Source organism: Betta splendens, chromosome 10 (assembly GCF_900634795.4).
Source record: "Betta splendens chromosome 10, fBetSpl5.4, whole genome shotgun sequence".
Taxonomy (NCBI): Eukaryota; Metazoa; Chordata; class Actinopteri; order Anabantiformes; family Osphronemidae; genus Betta; species Betta splendens.
The window spans coordinates 14274287-14291764 of NC_040890.2; the positions used below are offsets into that span (position 1 = coordinate 14274287).

The window sequence follows — 17478 nt, forward strand, 5'->3', positions numbered from 1 at the left end:
AGAGATGTAGCATATAATAAGATGCCTTGTTCCATGAGTCTATAAGTGGTTGGTGTGACTGGATTGAGGATCTCCTGTCTGATGTCCAGACCCCACAGCTGCTTCGGTGAACTACCTCTTCATCATTAGATTACTCTCCTTCCAGAATGAGCTTTGCTTTTCTGGAGCGACCTGGGCCCGTCTCGTACGCGTGACTTTGGGCCCGGCGGTCATCCCCGCCCATCCCGCGCCTTCCTGCAGAGATTGCCCCACCAATCGCAGGGGTAGGCATGGGATTAGCTCCTCAGATTAAAGTGGCCACCTCCAAGCCCTGCCTAATCCTGCCATCTGTCAGAAAGCAGCTAGCCAGCCAAGACTCTCTCTGTCGGCTAATTAGATAGACAGAAGAACACCGACCTGGAGAGGGGGGAAATAAAGACAAGAGAAGTTGTTTTAGCCTGGTGCTGCTCAAAGGCAGACTGACAATGGAAGAGACATACCTTCTGAACTATCCAGGAGTCAGGAAGAAGATTCTGAGTGGAGGCACCGGGCCGATGCCACACTTTCCACCTGGAACCAAGGTATTCGCAATTAACCCGAATGCAAACACGACTGTTTGTTGTATAATTAATTCTGTGATGTAATTAATGTTCCACATAAACATGCCTCTTTTTAGGTGTGTGTTACATTTCAATTATACTCTGCTGAATTATTCATGACACGAGAGAGTTTATTCTGTATCTGGCTCCTCCACACACAGCAAACATTTGGTCCACCAAATTGCAACATGTTTTCTGGCACGGTGTCTGTGACTGTGTTCCTCCGTTGAGCCGCCGGTCACCGACGTTTCCCCTGCACTCGCATCCCAGCCATGTGGCACGGTGCCCGGACTCGGTGACAAACATTTTCCATGACAGCGCCAGCACGCGCTTTCATTTACCTACCGTTTATCTATGTATGTTCAACCCCTGCCGAGGTGATTCCCAGCCGCTCACAGTCGTCTGACCGTTCGAACAGCCTGTCGAGCTATAAATACAAGGTTCCGTGGAGCCGACACACAATTGGACTAATGCAATAATAAGTCTTGGTGTGAATCAGTCTCATGCTTACAAACAGATGGAACCGCAGTGAAAACCAGCATGTCTACATAAATAGAAGTGTCTAAAATATATCAGGAGAAGAAGAGATTAAAGAAAAACATAAGAATAATAAGACAAGTGGGAATAAAACCCATTCCCACTTGATCCGTTGTCCAAGTTAATTACATTAGTATAGTAGTTATCTATTAATTAAAAGAATGCATTAAGGATAAAACAGCAACTTATGTGTTTTTTTTTCCTCCGTCATCCAAGCTGGTGTTCCACTTCCAGACGTTACTGGACAACTTTGAGCGCACGGTGGTGGACGACAGCCGGCTGGCTGGAAGGCCAGCGGAGATATTTGTGGGAAAGATGTTCAAGATGGAAGTGTGGGAGACCCTGCTGACGTCCATGAGGGTCGGCGAGGTGGCCGAGTTCTGGTGTGATGCAGTTGTAAGCCACGCACGCACGCACGCACGCACGCACGCGCACACACACACACACACACTTTTGACCCCATAGAAGCACTAATCAATTCTCCTGTACGAGGAATTTAAGCTCATTACGAGCAGCCTTTCGGATCGTCCCACGTGCTTCGTGTTATAAACACAAATTTTCAATGCAGCAATCTTTTGTGCAAATATCTGTGTTGTTCCTTCTGGAAAAAAAACACTATTAGCAAGTATAATCGTGGCAGCGCCTCGTGATTGGCAGCGGCTGGCGGCACTGGGGGGTTAGCATGATTAAGTGCGTCTGTGTTTTACCTTTTGTTCGCATGTTTGATTTTGGTTTGCGTTTCATGTGTTAATGCTGCAGCACACAGGGCTGTACCCGATCGTGTCCAAGGGAATGAGACTGATCGCTCAGGGGAAGGACCCCCTGGAGAGCCAGAGACACATGTGTGGCATGGGAAACCTGTTCCACTATCACTCCACCGGCTTCCCAGAGCTGGACGAGCTAATGAGAACTCCACAGCCGCTGATTTTTATCATGGAGCTGCTGCAGGTACTGTGGGCACCAGAGGCAACGTCGCACTAAACATTAAAACAAAAAGTCTCTTCTAATTTTTAGATGATGCGTTTAAATATAGAGCAGGAACAAATGTTTTTTTACCCTCACCTCCGTCAGCTGATGGGTTTATTCTCCTATTGACATTTCCGTTCTGCTGGCCTCTCATCGCTCGCCTGCTGCTTCCAGGTGGGAGACCCCATGTCTTACTACAGAGAGTCGTGGATGATGGAGAAGGATGAGAAGCTGCAGACGGTGCCAGTTCTCCACATGCAGGGCAACTCGCTGGTCAAGCAGAGGCAATTCAGGGAAGCCGCCAGCAAGTACAAAGAGGCCGTCCTGCTGCTGAAAACGGTCCAGTCCAGAGTGAGTGAGTGATAGCAGCGAGACCACTGACACACAGGCTCGTTAATTTGGAGGTTTTCTCAGGATTCTAGGTTTTCGGGACGAGCATTTCCTGCTCTGCTCCACTGGGAGTTTCCTGTTTTTCCTTCTTGCTCTTCTTCGTTGTTTCCCCAATAACAGGCTGCGAGGTGGGAGCGAGGAACGAGGAGAGCGGTGGGGGGATGTTTAGGAGAGAAATATGTGAGGACGGAGGAAATCTGGAGGGAGAACGGGGTCATGACAGGTTCTGAACATGCACGAGGGCCACATTTGGAAACGTTAAACATATTCATGAGTTTGACGTTAAAGACTTGCACAGAGCTTGAACCTTTGTAAAATGCTTGACTCTACTCGACGTGTGTGGGAGCCGCTACATACGATAGCGGCGCTGATCATGCTCTTGTTTCTGTGTAGGAGATGCCGGGTGATATAGACTACATTAACTTGGGTCGAATGATCGTCCCCCTGGAGTTGAACTACTGCCAGTGTATGCTGGAGCTGGAGGAGTATTATGAAGTTATAGAGCACACGACTGAACTGCTGGAGAAGCACAAAGGTAACGCCGTGCCGCGGTGCGATTGTAAAGATCGAGTCTGAATCTCAATTAACCGTTATTTTTGGCACCGAAACACATTTAATTCGCCTTTTTCCAAGGAGAGTCGAGTGCACCGAGCACACTCCTCCCTGCGCTGCTCGCTGCCATAGCTTCACACTCACTGATTTGCATCACTCCTGCAGCTTCAGTGGAGCAACTAGGCTGAATCCTTTGCATCCAGTCAGTTTACAAATGCAGGATGTGATCTATACAAAGTCTCGTTGATGTCTTTGTCTTCATCCAGAACCACAGTTGATTAGCACCACTACTAACCTGCAAGAAAATCTGATCAGCCACTCTTTCTAACAGCTTCAACTCAAAACTGAGAAACGCTAACCTTGGAAGTAGAGTAGACGTCCTGAGCATATTAAATAAACAAGCAGCGTGTAGCTACAGGGATATTCCAGCTTTTTTCTTCCTTTCCTAGATCTCAGCCTCTGGCAAAACCAAACTTGTCATCTTTTCTCCTTGTTTTGCTTTTCCTAATATACTAATACACATACTGATACTAATTTCTAATACAGGTTAAACAAACAAGACATACTGCAATACGTTAACTCATGAGCTCATCCAGAAGTGGGCTAGTTGCTTCCCTCAACTTCCTCTCCTTGAACTTAACTAAAACAACAATTTCCAGATGTTACCTTTGCAGATGTTACGGTTTCATTTATCGCTCAGTAATGACTAAAGATGGCCTCCGCTGAGTGATTTCCACACCTAGATATGAACTCTGGCCAACCATTATCTTAAAAGCTGGCAGGTCAGAGTCTGATGCCTCGGCTGGGTTTGTTTTTAGCGGCTCAATGTCTGGCTACTCATGTTGTCCCAGAGGAGCTCACATGCTGGAAGAGGCATGATGCTCTGGGTGAGGAGCCCTCATTTTGGGCTCTCAGGGTTATATTTGACTTGTGTGTGTGAGAGTGGGGGGGGCAAAACTTGACAGCGAGCATGACAGAGCTGTGGAAACGGTGGGCTGGATTTTTCCGAGCACTGGCCCAGTTTCAGTACTCGTGCATCTCCCCTTTACGAGGCTACTAAAAATGATCACACCACTACGCTGCCTTCTCTTTGTCTCTCATTGAGCCTCTTATTATATCATTATTGGCCTCTGCTTCCATTTGTTCCTCCTGTGTATACGTCAGCTGCTCTGCTGCCCTTTCTTCCCTTCCGTTTAGTTGTTCCTGAGAAAATCACCTCGTGGTTGCTCACTGTCTCTGTTTCTGCCAGAGGCAAGGCAAGGAATGAGTTGGCTGAATGAAGATTTAGTGTGGAGGGGAATTAAATACAGAGAAATAGAAAAAAACCATAAGTGATCACTGCTGTCAGTCAGTTAGCCGAGCTTGGACTACACAGGAGGAAACATCTGGCCAGCATTTATGTTGGGTTTATATAATATGGCAACAGGCTTGTGTGGTCCTGCTGTTTCTAGTATTTGAGCTAAGTTAATGTAACCTGATGCTTATTTGCCACTTTGTACAGAATAAAGCTGCTGGTTCGAATCCCAGTTCCTCCTGTCCACATGTGTCCAGATGTTCCTAGAGCGCAGGGCAGTGTCTTGTATTGAGCTCCACCACAGAGAATTACCAAAAATGTTCCATGATGACAAATAAGAAGGCAGCATTTGTGAGTTTTTCGGCTCTATATTTTGTTTTGCCTGGTGCCGATAAGGAATGCACATATTGAATACACACCCAGTGGCTGCCCTAAATGCAGACAAATCACAACCTCGGCTTCAGCAGACGCAGCAGGTTTATTATCTAATATCTCTAGGTTACACAGTAATAACTTTTCTGTTCCTCTTTGTTTTTTATTATTACTTTTTCTCCAGACTGTGTGAAGGGCTACTACAAGAGAGCCAAGGCTCATGCTGCTGTGTGGAATGAAAAGGAGGCCCGGAGAGACTTCCACATGGTGGCCCAGCTGGACGTCACTCTGGCCTCCCTGGTGCATCGAGAGCTGAAGGCGCTGTCGGAGCGCATGAAGGAGAAATACTGGGAGGAGAGGGAGAAGTACTGGAACATGCTGGACAAGAAGGAAACTGGAAGGGAGGAGGAGGAGGAGGAGGAGGAGGAGGAAGCCGATGAACGCGCGAGCAGCGACTGTAAAGAGGAAGAATCTCAACCTAAAGGTGAAGTTGGAGGGATGGAGGACGACAAAGGCGACAAAGAGGAAGCGAGCTCGTCTGAGGCCGAGGCCGGCGCTCCGGACAAAAGCCAAGGGAAGGACTGGCAGCAGATGCTGCGGCTGATCCTGCTGCTGCAGAGCGAAGGGAGCTTCCTCATCAGAGAGAAACGCTTCCAGGAGGCGTCTGTAAAGTTGAAGGAGGCCGTGGAATATGTGGACACCCTTCAGAATACGGTTGGTGGAAATGATTACACGGTAAAGCCGCGCAAATTACAATGTGTATCTGGAACAAAGTGAGGTAAAACAAAGCCTTTTGTTGCGATGGTGCCCGACCAGATGTCCGTCAGGATTCATCCCAGCCACAGGAACAGCCGCCGTTTTAATCCATTCACTGTGATGAATGGTGAAACGTGCCTGCAAGTAGTTTGACAAAAGGACGGCGGCTCGTAGGCTGTCATCATCTGTCATTGTTTTTTACTGAGCAGCAGCTGTGGTATTGTAGGTGTGCTGGCGGATGGAGGAGCCGAGGAAGGGCCCTAAAAATAGCAGCTATCCACAGAGATGTCAGTGCGACAGCGCTCGCCTTAAACTCCTTCACTTCCACCGCTGTCTTAACTCCCTCTCGCTTCTTGTCAAGCAACTCTTTCTACTTCTCCTCCCCCCATTCTCACCATCCTCCACCGTTTATCTCCCTTCTCTCTCTCACTTCCGGTCTTTCTCTTCATCCCTCTGTCAGCTACAGTATTTAAATGTCTGCCCCCCCCCCTCGCTGCCTGTCACCACCTGCTCAACGCTCATCCTCTCGTCTGACACACGAACTGTCCCCTCCGTGTCGCCAGGTGGATCGACGAGGCGAAGACTGGGAGTCGCTGGAGAAGGTGCGCCTCCCGCTCACTCTCAACCTCAGCCAGTGCATGCTGGAGCTGAAACAGTACCAGGAAGTGGTGGAGCTCAACTCCAAGCTGCTGAGGACGCATGAGGGTAATACGTCAGCCCCAGGGGGGAACAAAGAGGCTCATTCTATAGCCGCTCAAGCATATATAAAGTATACACATGCTCGGGGATTCAGTTGTGAGGCTGAAGTGATCCAGATGTGTTGCTGTGTGTTACGAACGCGTGGCCCCTCAACATCGACAAGGCTTTATGCTGTAACCGATCTCCATCTCTGTTTACCCAGAGAAACAAAGAAAGAAAGCAAACATTCACAACCACGTTTCTGACTCTCACTTTGTTCCCCCGGCTCCCACCCATGGACATCACAGTCAAAAACGAATTCATTGTTTTCTTTTTGTTTCTGCAATGACTGAATAATTTATAGCTTAGGCTGATGTGATATGTTGCTGTGCCTTCTTATTCTTTCATTTGCTTCTCTCAAACTTTTAGCCTTCAACTTCGTCTCGACTGGTGTGCAGTGCGCTTATTTCATCTGTTTTTCTTGTTTAGTTTTTTTTTATTTTTGCGCTCTCAGTGTTTCTGCTTTCCAGTCTCACTCCTTCTGACATCCTGTGGGCTCCTGTGGTCTTTACATGCCAGTATTTCTGTAATTTATATGCCTGCGCTCTCTCTTCTCATATTCCATAGGCAACTTTAAGGCCGTGTACCAGCGAGCGCGAGCGCACGCCGCTTTGTGCAACGAGGACGAAGCTCGGAGGGACTTGGAAGCGGTGGAGAAGTTGGACCCGAAGTTCAAACCCTTCGTCCGGCAGGAGTTGAAAAAGCTCTGCGCCCGCCTCCGCACTGCGCACGCCCTGCAGAACAAGACTTACTGGGACACGACGCAGGAGAAGTGGGGCCCCGGCGGAAGCAAGGCCAAGGGGGGTGCGAGAAAGAAGAATGGGAAGGCTTCCCAGAAAGCCACCGCACATGAAAGTGAAGCCGACAAGAACTCAGATGAGAGTCAGATAGAACGGGAGAAAGGCACAGAGAGCGCTGCTGCTGCTGCCGCTGAGACAGAGAGAGACGATGATGCAAAAGGAGAGGTGGGAGAGCACAGTAATAAAGTCCTGGACGGTGGGAGAGAGAGTGAAGAGGGGTCAGATAATGAGAATATAGAGTGTGCTGCGGTTCGCGGGGACGGGCAGGGTCTACCAGATAATCACACCGCAGATAAAGATAGCAATCCGGTGCCCACCAGCACCGGCCACGATAATGTAGTGTGCAAGAGATCAGCATGCGATAAGAGCCGGGAGAAGGTCAAATGCCAATCAAATGCAGCAGCGGGCCCCAGCGAAGCAGGCCGGGGGATCAGCGTCGCCAGCGATAAGACAGGAGACAGTGGAGCGCAATCAGAGTAGAGCAGAGCACAGCGAGGGGCTGAAGGGACCTGGAAACCCGAAGAAAAGCAATATGGATGCAGAAGGTGAACCAAGACAGGTGATAAAACGCCAAGCCTCCGGTCCCCGAAGGAAATATTGATTCTGCCACCTATAAATCCAAAAATATAACTAATATATTCGGCACGTGGCGAGTTTCATTATGCAAACCTCAGAGGGACTGATACAAAGCACAGGCAGACAGAGAGTTTGCCAAATACAAAGTTGTTTTATTTCTGTACACAAAGAGTAGAAAGCAGCCAGTAGCCCACTTGTTGTTACAGTAAAAAGCCTTTCATCAGAAAACTTCGTTTTTTTACAGATTAAAAACTCCAGAGAAAAGTCAGCAAGACGTGTTTGAGTGCCGGACGGTAACATGAACTCCAAACCGAGATTAATGAGGTATTAATGGTGATAAAAAAAAAACAGTAAGGTATGAGTGTGTATATATGTCTTAGTGTCAACGCCTTGAGGTTAGGTGATTCATCGCCCTATGATGTCATGTGGCACACATTACAAGCTCAGATGCATTACATCGAAAACGCGGAGGAGGAGGAGGGTTCGTCGCAAACGCGGGAGCGCGACGATGCCGGGGCACTGAGCTCAGCGGCTACATGCAGCAACGAAGCGCCCGTGGGGTCACTCCCGCCTCCTTCAGCCACGGGGAGCAGGGTGTGTGTGGCGCCGGGGAGCCGGTCCTCCGATGCTGGGATGAACTCCATGCAGCGAGTCCGTCGCGCCGCCGCCGAGTGCATTTGTTTCAGTTCGCCTCCTCCGACAATGAGCATCGCTACGGGGAGAAGCCTCCCGTTCTTCTGTCACACGGCATCGCTGATGCATCGTAGAGAGACGGGACTGTGAGGGCGCTGATCAATGCGTGATGGGATGTGAGAGTACCAATAAATAAACATACAGTATCTCATCGTGGTCTTTTTTCTGTTTTTCATATTTTCCTCCCACAATCTGAGCTGCTGCTCTGCTCCGACTTGTGAGAGCGTTAACAATACAGACTCTTAAGTGATGCTGAAGAAGAGATGGATTCAACAGGTGTTCAACAGTGGAACGCTTCAGTGGAGGTGGATGTAAAGAAAGGGGGGGGGGGGGGTTGTTGGGGAAACAAGGCGCTGTCTTGCTTTCCTTAAGGCTTTTAGAGTCTGTTTGATGAGGAGCGGATCACCTTTTGCCTCTCGCAAACCCGCGGGGCCGCGTCCCCGGAGACCGTTCCCTAGCAACAGCATCATGACGAAGCAGCGGCAGGGGCTGAGGGGGGGGATGAGTGTCGGATGCAGCAGCGCCGAACGCTGCGAACGAGGTCCGACCGTTGCTTTAAGGTTCACGGCGTGATTCTCGGTGAGGATGCGGCGGCGTGATTGCTGAGACAACGCAGATCTGCAGACGCTTTTCGCTCCAAACAGCCGCGTTGCTGCTCGTGTCCTCGCTGTGGCAGGCACATCAAAGTTTTTTTTTATTTTTTTATCTTCTCGTCTGGCCCCCTCAACATATGGCCGCTTCAAGCAGCATCGTTTCTCCCACCAGACACCGGTAAACACACTAACGCACACACGCTCCGGTTTGTACCGATTCAGTTTGGTTTTAAGGCATTCGTTGACTGTGCTGTGTATCAGAATGAGCTGTGTGACCCGGATGAGGCTCAGCCGCTCATCTGTCCCTGTAACCCTGAAGCATCTCACTGAGCTCTGGCAATGGAAAATGAGGCCTATTTAGTCAACAGCCAGTGCTCCTTGCAGATCCACGCGGAGACGAGTGATTATTGGGGATGACGTGTGTGTGTGTGTGTGTGGGGGGGGGGTCTGGAATGGGCCGTGACGGGAGAGACCGAGCCTCGGCCCGGCAGCGCTGGTGCCCGGCGCCGCTCCCCCCCTCTGCACGCAGCGGGGGAACGCTGAGGAGCCGCAGCCCGGACGCCGGCGCGCCGATATTTATCGGCAGACGCTCCTTCAGCAAAACTCAATTTTCCTCCGCGGCGCGAAGTGACTCCGAAGCGGGAGCTCGTCTGAATGCCATGAGCCGCGGAGATGAAATGGATCTCCGTTTTTATGAAAGCGTCTGTAGTGAGGCGGCGCGGCCCGTGTTATTGATCAAGCAGGGAGCCATTTGTGTATTTGTGCACAATGAAGGGAGGGTGCATTATAAATAGGGGATATGGATGTAGCAGCATCAGTGTGTGTGTGTGTGTGTGTGTGTGTGTGTGTGTGTGTGTGTGTGTGTGTGTGTGAGCATACAGTAACAGGGCTCGCTTAGAGGAGGCAGGCGATGACAGCAACAAGCAGTTTGGGAGGATTAGCGGAACAGTGTGTGCGTGTGCAGAGGCGCTGCGCTCGCGGGCACTTCGTCAGCCTTGAATCACAGATTTAACTCATGATGTGTCATTCTCACAAAGCAAATAAGCCCGTTGTGGGTGCTGTCGACTCCCTGGCAGTGCGCGCTGGACTCGGCACCGATCCGGTTCACGCCAGCAGACTGCAGCACCGCCCCCCCCCCCCCCCCCCCTCCTCCCCCCCATCACTGAACAGGAAGGGGAATGAAACACACCGACGACGCAGGCGTTCTGACAACACGCGACTCCATCGTGATCCTCTTTTCTTCAGGTCCGGTTCATGGAAGGTCCAATTTGTGCAGTGGACTGAACGGTAAAGCTTCACACCTCCGGACAACTACACAGATACTGGTGAGCACAGTGTCTTGGCTGAGCGCGTTCGTTCCTTCACTCGTAGTCTCTCTCTCTCTCTCTTTCTCTCTCTCTCTCTCTGTCTCTGTCTCTCTCTTTCTCTCTCTCTCTCTCTCTCTCTCGCTTTCTCTCTCTCTCTCTCTCTCGCTCTCCGTCTCTCTCTCTCTCTCCCTCCCTGACCTGCTGCTAGCGTTAGCTTCCTTTGGCCCGGTTGAACCGACGTCGGCGTGAGGCCTCCGCCGGTTTGCGTGGAGGGAATGCTTTTAGTGCGTGAGGCTCCGGTGGAGGGTTCGCTCTGGGCGTCGTCGCTACTGCAGCGGTCACGGGGCCCGGGGGCCACACGCCGCCTGATCTCAGCCGCGCTGCGCTCCGCCGTCCACGCTGTTAGATGTGTGAGGTGGTGCCTGAAATTATGACACGGGCAAAGACAGAAAATAAATCATTTAGAAGGGCTAGCGCGCGCACACACACACACACACACACACACACACACACACACACACACACACACACACACACACACACACACACACACACACACACACTCATCAAACGTCCTTATCAGAGAAGCCTATAATTGTTATAATCCCTTCTTCAGTCAACTTCCAGGATTTGCACCGCCCCAGAAAATTGTGTTATTAAAGTTACTGGACAGTCTGAACCGTGTGTGACACTGACAGACTCTTTCTCTCTTCATCTTTTTTTCCTCCCTCGTGCCGCTGCCCGACTATCGACCCGCAGCAGCGCACACAGCATTCGCCGCGCTGTCGTGTGGGCGACGGGGGGAACCAGCCTCACCTGGTTCTGAAGGGAAGACGTTTCTCAGCTGCTCGATGACCTCCTGCAGCTGCAGCACCGTGTCGTGCTCGTGCTCCATATCGTCTCCTAGCACACGTGCACACACACACACACACACACACATACATGCACACACACACACGGAGGATGAATGAGGAGGAAGCACTATGTATGTATATGAGCGTGGCTGCACATCACTGACCCGCTGCCTCCGTGTCCGTGGTCTCTCTGCTGGCTGGTTCCCCGTGGTGACACCCTCCAGACACCGGCGAAGACAGGGTGGACGGTTCCGATCCGTTGGCCTCCGAATCATCTTTGGGCTGCATTCAGGGAAAAAAACGACGGCCATTTATTCAAATATTTGCTCGCATCCGTCGTGTTTTAGAGTCCAGAGTCATTTAGGCCCTTCACGCAGTAATGAATGGGATGGATAATGGCACTCAGCCAGCGGTCCTCCACTCGCATCTGAGGAGGACGATCAATGAGAATAGGACGTATTTCCCAATAGACGTTGAACAGAAGCCCCGGGTTACAGTGGGTTGAACAACAGAGGGCAATATAGCATGAAACACACAGAGGTGTGTGTTACATATCAATGCTGTTTGTAGCGTTCAGCGTCCTTCCTGTCACACGCTCTGACCTCATCCCCCGTCACCTCCACGTCCTCACATTTTGCACCGTCTTGTTCCGCCGCCCCAGTCGCTGCGTGTGCGCTTCCACCCTCCCATTCATCTGGTTCTCACACTGTGCTTTTGGACTGGAGTGAATCCTTTCATACTGTACTCCACAGGGCCTGGGGGCTGTCTTAACTCCTTCCACGCTGCGCCCCCCCCCCCCCCCCCCCCGGTATTTCTCTCTTACCATATAATTAATTCACAGTTCACAGCTTTCACTTTAAGGGCAGCTGCCATTTTGCTTAGTATTACATGTCTTTCTGGACCTTAGCCTACTTTGTGAAGGCATGTGAAGCACAGTCAAACTTAAATATTACTGGATTGTTCAGTTTTTTTATTTTCTTTTGTGCAGCTGTGTCCAAATATCCCATTGTCTGGGGTAGTCACATGGTTCTTTTCAGGAACCCTTTTATACATTATTAGAAGATGATCCATCATTATCATAATTCGGAGAATGATTGTGTACTTTGTTTAGGGAATCTGGAACTGAAGTGTAACCAGTGACTCCAGCTGTGGCTGCACTCTCTCGGCTCCCTGAGGTTCACCTGTAGCAGTAGCTCCCTGAGCCTGCGCAGCTGCGACTCCAGCTGTTTGTTGTGGTCCTCCAGGATCTGCATCCGCGTTTCCAGGCGGGTCTTGTGCTGCCGGAGGACCCTGGCCTCGGCCAGGAGCTCCTCGTCCTGCTGCCCCCCCGCGGTGGGTGAACCCCGGCCGCACTCCCCGGCCTCGGTCAGCATCGGAACCGACACCGCCTCTTCATGCTTCCACTTGAGCCGCCGGTACTCGCCCTGCAGCACCCTGAGGACGGGCAGATGGTGGGAAACAGGAGTTACAGCACAGCGCTCCTACAGAGAGAAGCTCCCAGCGGATCCCAGCACAAATCCACCTAGCACATATACTCGTCTGCCTTTTTGTTTACTGTATGTTAGACAGAATGAGGAGCTCACAGGCCCCAGTAAGGGTTATAGGGTGCTGTTTATTCTGCTGTGGGTTCAGCATATCAATCGCAGGTGGTGCACACAAACATCTGTTGAATTAAAAAGCACCTGGAGTCTTCGGGACATGAAACACACATCTAAAAGTAAAGGTACTGAAATATTTGTCAGGAGAAGACACAAACCAAGCAACAGCATGGCCATGAATGTAAAAACAGCACAACAGAGTCACGATGGAAGTGGGTCAAGGTTTTAGACGCCCAAAGGGCACGTGTGTGTGTGTAATTGTATGTCACTGTGTGTCTGCAAAGGTCACAAGCGCACTGAGGACAAATGAAATATATTCGCATGACTCATAAACTCACATCTACAGTAGTTTGCCCTCAGGTAATTAATTACTGTAAGTGAGTAGTAAAAATGAATCAGCTTCATTTGTGGAAAATATCTGCACCTCACTGCTTCTAGGACACAATGAATTCATATTCATATATAGATTCATTAACATCTGAATGGTCACAGGTGCCCGGCACTTGTAGCACAGCAGCAGATGGATAATAGACGCTTTCTGCTCGGACACCATCAACATTTTAAACTCAAGCACGATTCAGTAACAAGGTTATCGCCAAGTGATTTCACGGGGCTGCTGCACTGTCAGGTGTGCATAAAGAAAGTGTTTTTAGTTCACGGCCACTCAAGTGGATTTAGAGTGTGAACATGTTTACACTGTGAAGGAGGCAGCAGACTGGAATACCTACAGATAAACACATATTTGTGTTATTACGCTTCTGGGGAGCTTTACCATAGGAAATCACTCAATATTTTAAAAACATCTCAGCTAACGGCCTAAAATCCAATACGGATACAACAAAGTGTGTGAGATAGGTCCGCGTTTAAAGCGCCGTGTCATGTTCTCGGGTACGGACCGGTTTTCGTTCTCCAGGCGGGCCAGGGTGCGCTGGAGCTCCTCCTTGTCCTGGTGCTCCAGGTGAGCCAGCAGCAGGTGCTGTCCGCAGGGGGAGTCGTGGTCCAGGGCTGGGCTGGAGTGACGCAGGAGGTACTGATCTTCATCCCTGAGTCCCCCACACAGGAGACAGCACACTGAGCCACCAGCACACGGCCACCAGCAGCACAAAGCGGGGCCCCGGGGGCCGCGGGCCAGCGGGCGGGCCAAAGCGGAGCGGGCCGAGGTTACACAATGGGGCGACTGCGGTGCCAGGTTCACAGTCCAAAGCCAACACCACTTGGGTGCTTTGAGTCATAAACATTTTATTGGCAATAGAACAGAGAACATAATGAGCATTTATGATTGTAAAATCATAAATGCATCTATTAAAGCGGAGCAATTTAATGGAATAGTAGCTGTTTGTCAATATGCTGTATGTTGCAATAAAAAGGCTTTGGGCGGTGAGGCATTAGTTGCTTATAGGTTCAAACAAGTTGTTTTTATTTTGTTTTTTTACGTTCATTACCTGGTACCAAGCAGTCACAGCAGAGCAAACACAGGCGGAGCAGAGCGGCGGCTCACACAAGCAGCGTGGTACAGGACGGGGAGCCGCGTGACGCCAAGCAAACAGCAGCCGGAGGCGCAGACAGCGCGGCGGCACGTACGGAGCCGTGCAGCGGGAAACGCAGAGGCGCCGACAGACAGGAGGACGCGTCGCAGAGCGCAAACCACAAAACGGGATCCAAGGGCACGCAAGACAGCAGGAGGGAGCGCAACACGGCTGCACATGAAAGGCACGGCCCCGGCAAAGTTATGCACAGGCACGGACGCAGGCCTGCGCGCACGCTCCGTCTGCAGTTTAAATGGCTCATGCACACGGCAGCGCAGACGTCAGGAGCGGCTCGAGGAACACAGATGTCAGTAGTGAAACGCGTGGTGGTGATGAAAGGCAGGTGGGTCTGGTCTGAGCCGGAAACCAGCTTTTAATGCAGCGGCACAAAACACACGTGAGAGGAGATAATGAGCACATCACACACACACACACACACACACACACACACACACACACACACACACACACACACACCTGGAGCCCTAATAGACCAGACGAGCAGACTTTTTTGATGCTGGGAATGCAGCCTTGACTTTTAATGGGCACGATCAACAGGAAACCCATCTCAGAGATATAGGAAACGGCTGACAGCCCACACAGACACCGGGGAAGTGGACACACACGTACAAACATCCGTAAACTACTCTCTCCCCACAGCACTTTCTCAGCTACAGATGCCCCTTATTGGCCGCCTCGTTCCCATCAAACATCTCTATTCCCCTCACTAACTTCACCGCTTTACCTCCACTCAGCCGACTCATGCGAACAAACACGCACACGCCCACACACACGCACGCACGCACACACGCACACGCACGCGCACACACACACACACGCACACGCACACACGCACGCACGCACACACGCGCACGCACACACACACACACACACACACACACACACACACACACACACACACACACACACACACACACACACACACACACACACACACACACACACACACACACTCGCTCCTGAGCAGGAGGCTGTGTAAACACCCATGGCCACAGACTTTAATCACTGCGGGCGTGCGCGTGACGAGCGTGCACACCTGCTCGCTGCGGGTCCTTCTCACCGTGCGGCTGTTATTTAAGTGATTACCTAGACTTTCCCTAACGGCTGAACACACATGTAAAGCACATGGATAAACACAGACGCAATCAATGCATCGAGGAGGAAAGGGGGCTCACACAAGAACACGCACATAATCCCTGTTGTGGCTGTAATGAGGGGGTTTGCAGTGTGGGGGTGGAGGAATACTCACAGACTTTCATCAGGAGACAGGCTGTCCGTGAAGAATGAACAATTCTGGCTCTCCATTTCTGCCAGTCTATACAAACAGACACACAAAAGAGGCGCACAGAAGAACAAATGAGGGAGAGCAAATGTATTATCATACGCTGGAGGAACAGATGAACTTCTGCAGTTTAGCTTTTAGTGCTATGTCTAATACCCCTGGCCTTTTACTATTATGGACCGTGAGGAACCTCTGACTAACAAGAAAGCACAGTAATAGAAACTTGCTACAGATCACAAGCAATAAAAATGTGCATAAGGGGGGAGGAAGCATCCAGACCAAGTCCAGAGGTCTGTCTACCAACATGCAGGCAAAGAAAACCTTTTAAATGTGCTGCCCCTCATGAGCGTGTGTGAGGCTTTCAGGACCACGGACAGCGCCTCTACTTCGCCGGGCTACAAACAAGCACATTTAAAACGGCAGCGTATACTGTCCGTGTGTGACGACACCGATACGATCACAGCTTGATTACCCCCGTGTTAAACCTGGAACGCTGCAGCAACGGGAACGCAACCGTTCGATTTTGCACTTTATGATGCATGTAAAACGAATGACTTTTATGAACATAACAAGGTTTATATGAGATCGTAGCTGTGTGTGAATTACACAGATCGAGCGTGCGTGTTTTCATTATTATCTAATTGCTTAGAGTTTCACCGGCTGGTTTCTTGCTGCGCTGCTGAAGATTTAGGATCAAGTTTTCCACCGAAGACTTTTCTCCATTAACCACAAGAAATCTACACTCAATAGTTTGGGCTAATTCAAATATTAGCAGCTGATGCTCTGGTAAACAAAGGTACTAGTGTTCTCACACTGCTCCTATGTTATTAAGTTATCTAGTGCAGCCTCTATCACCTCATTTCCCTTAGTACAGTTGGTGTTTAGTGACTAATACACTATTAACAATGATACCTAATAATACATTAGAGAGCTTTCTGCTGACTGTCTGCCTTCACTATTGTAATTAAAACTATTATCACATTGTTTTCTTTGTGCCTGTATTTATGGTAATTACCAACCACGTCTCTATTCATTGCACACGCACCACATTACCAGCAGCAGCTTCAACAGCCTCTAATGCAGCCACGAAACTGCTGCGTGATTGAAAACGCTCCGCTCTGCGTCACCATCATCTCTGACTTCTCCATCTGTACTTTGCACATAGTTTAAACGGAGCGAGGCCTGATGGTCTCTGGCACATGAGGTTGTGGGGAAGAAGCTGGTGGAGTGACTCAAACTGCCTGGTGCCATCTAACAACCCCGCAGGTCTAACAACTTCACCTTGCAGCCTTTTCTTTTCAGGGCGTAATTAACCAGCATCACAAAGAGGCGCTGTGCTTCAGACACTTCTTTCTGCTTACATGCATAGATCCAAACACACTGACCGCGCTGCATCATTCTTCGTGCAGCGTCGCCGGTGAGGGATTGAGGGAGGAGGGAGAGCGGCGAGGAGTGATGTAGAGGCTGTCAGGGACATGCACATTACATCCTTTTTCTCCTCGGTGACCAGAAAGATCACCCAGCACTGAGAAATTTAGAATTTATCTGTGTCCTGTTAAGGCCTGTGAACCTGACCACTCGTAATTCATTCGCAACACTTTCCATCAGGACGCCTTCCCGAAGGCGGAGACCGTGGCTTTGTGTGTTCGCTGTGTGCAGTGGGGTTCAGCTTCTTGTATGAAAGCAAATTAATGAGATTAAATGAGAGACAACAAGTGGTTTTCTTAATTAGCATCTTCTCATCAGTCCTCTGTAAGATGTTAAAGGGCGTTGTTGATGTAAAGAATGACATCAGCCCTGCGTCAGTGTGTTTGGAGACACAAGACAGAGGAAGAAACAGATGTAATCCTTGTGTCTGACATGCCTCCCAACCCCAAACATCAAACCCTGCTCCTCCGGAGATGCTGATCACATGAACACACACTCCTGCACAGCTGTTTAATATGTCATCCCAGGGGAAGGATTTCACGCGCTGACCTGCCAGCGATGACATCCACTACTTTATTATGGCTTTGACTTTCAAACAGCGAGCGGCGACTTATGAG

The 17478-nt window shown here is 50.2% G+C and overlaps 2 protein-coding genes across 5 annotated transcripts in view; one reads left to right on the forward strand and one right to left on the reverse strand.

Annotated features, from left to right (window-relative positions):
- Positions 1-333: 333 nt before the first annotated feature.
- LOC114863868 (aryl-hydrocarbon-interacting protein-like 1) lies at positions 334-8398 on the forward strand. The gene is made up of 8 exons (XM_041072662.2): positions 334-560; positions 1332-1511; positions 1875-2063; positions 2256-2432; positions 2865-3006; positions 4874-5403; positions 6009-6150; positions 6751-8398. Exons 1-8 carry the CDS (start codon positions 465-467, stop codon positions 7461-7463), a joined length of 2169 nt encoding a protein of 722 aa, XP_040928596.1. The 5' UTR covers positions 334-464; the 3' UTR covers positions 7464-8398.
- drp2 (dystrophin related protein 2) overlaps positions 7691-17478 on the reverse strand; it is a 96163-nt gene continuing 86375 nt past the window's right edge. For 2 of the 4 annotated variants that reach the window (XM_055512248.1, XM_029164337.1), the window contains exons 19-24: positions 15401-15466; positions 13501-13647; positions 12188-12440; positions 11171-11288; positions 10969-11055; positions 7691-10574 (exon numbers count right to left, since the gene is read on the reverse strand). In XM_055512248.1, the coding sequence (XP_055368223.1) occupies positions 10555-10574; positions 10969-11055; positions 11171-11288; positions 12188-12440; positions 13501-13647; positions 15401-15466 (691 nt within the window). In that variant the 3' untranslated portion in view covers positions 7691-10554. The other 2 variants (XM_029164338.1, XM_055512249.1) reach the window with 2 other exon arrangements.

Coding starts and splice junctions, on each gene's coding strand:
- LOC114863868 (XM_041072662.2), top strand. CDS start 465: ATGGAAGAGACATACCTTCTGAACTATCCAGGAGTCAGGAAGAAGATT. Junction 1,512..1,874: donor AGTTCTGGTGTGATGCAGTT/GTAAGCCACGCA, acceptor TTAATGCTGCAG/CACACAGGGCTGTACCCGAT. Junction 5,404..6,008: donor TGGACACCCTTCAGAATACG/GTTGGTGGAAAT, acceptor CCGTGTCGCCAG/GTGGATCGACGAGGCGAAGA.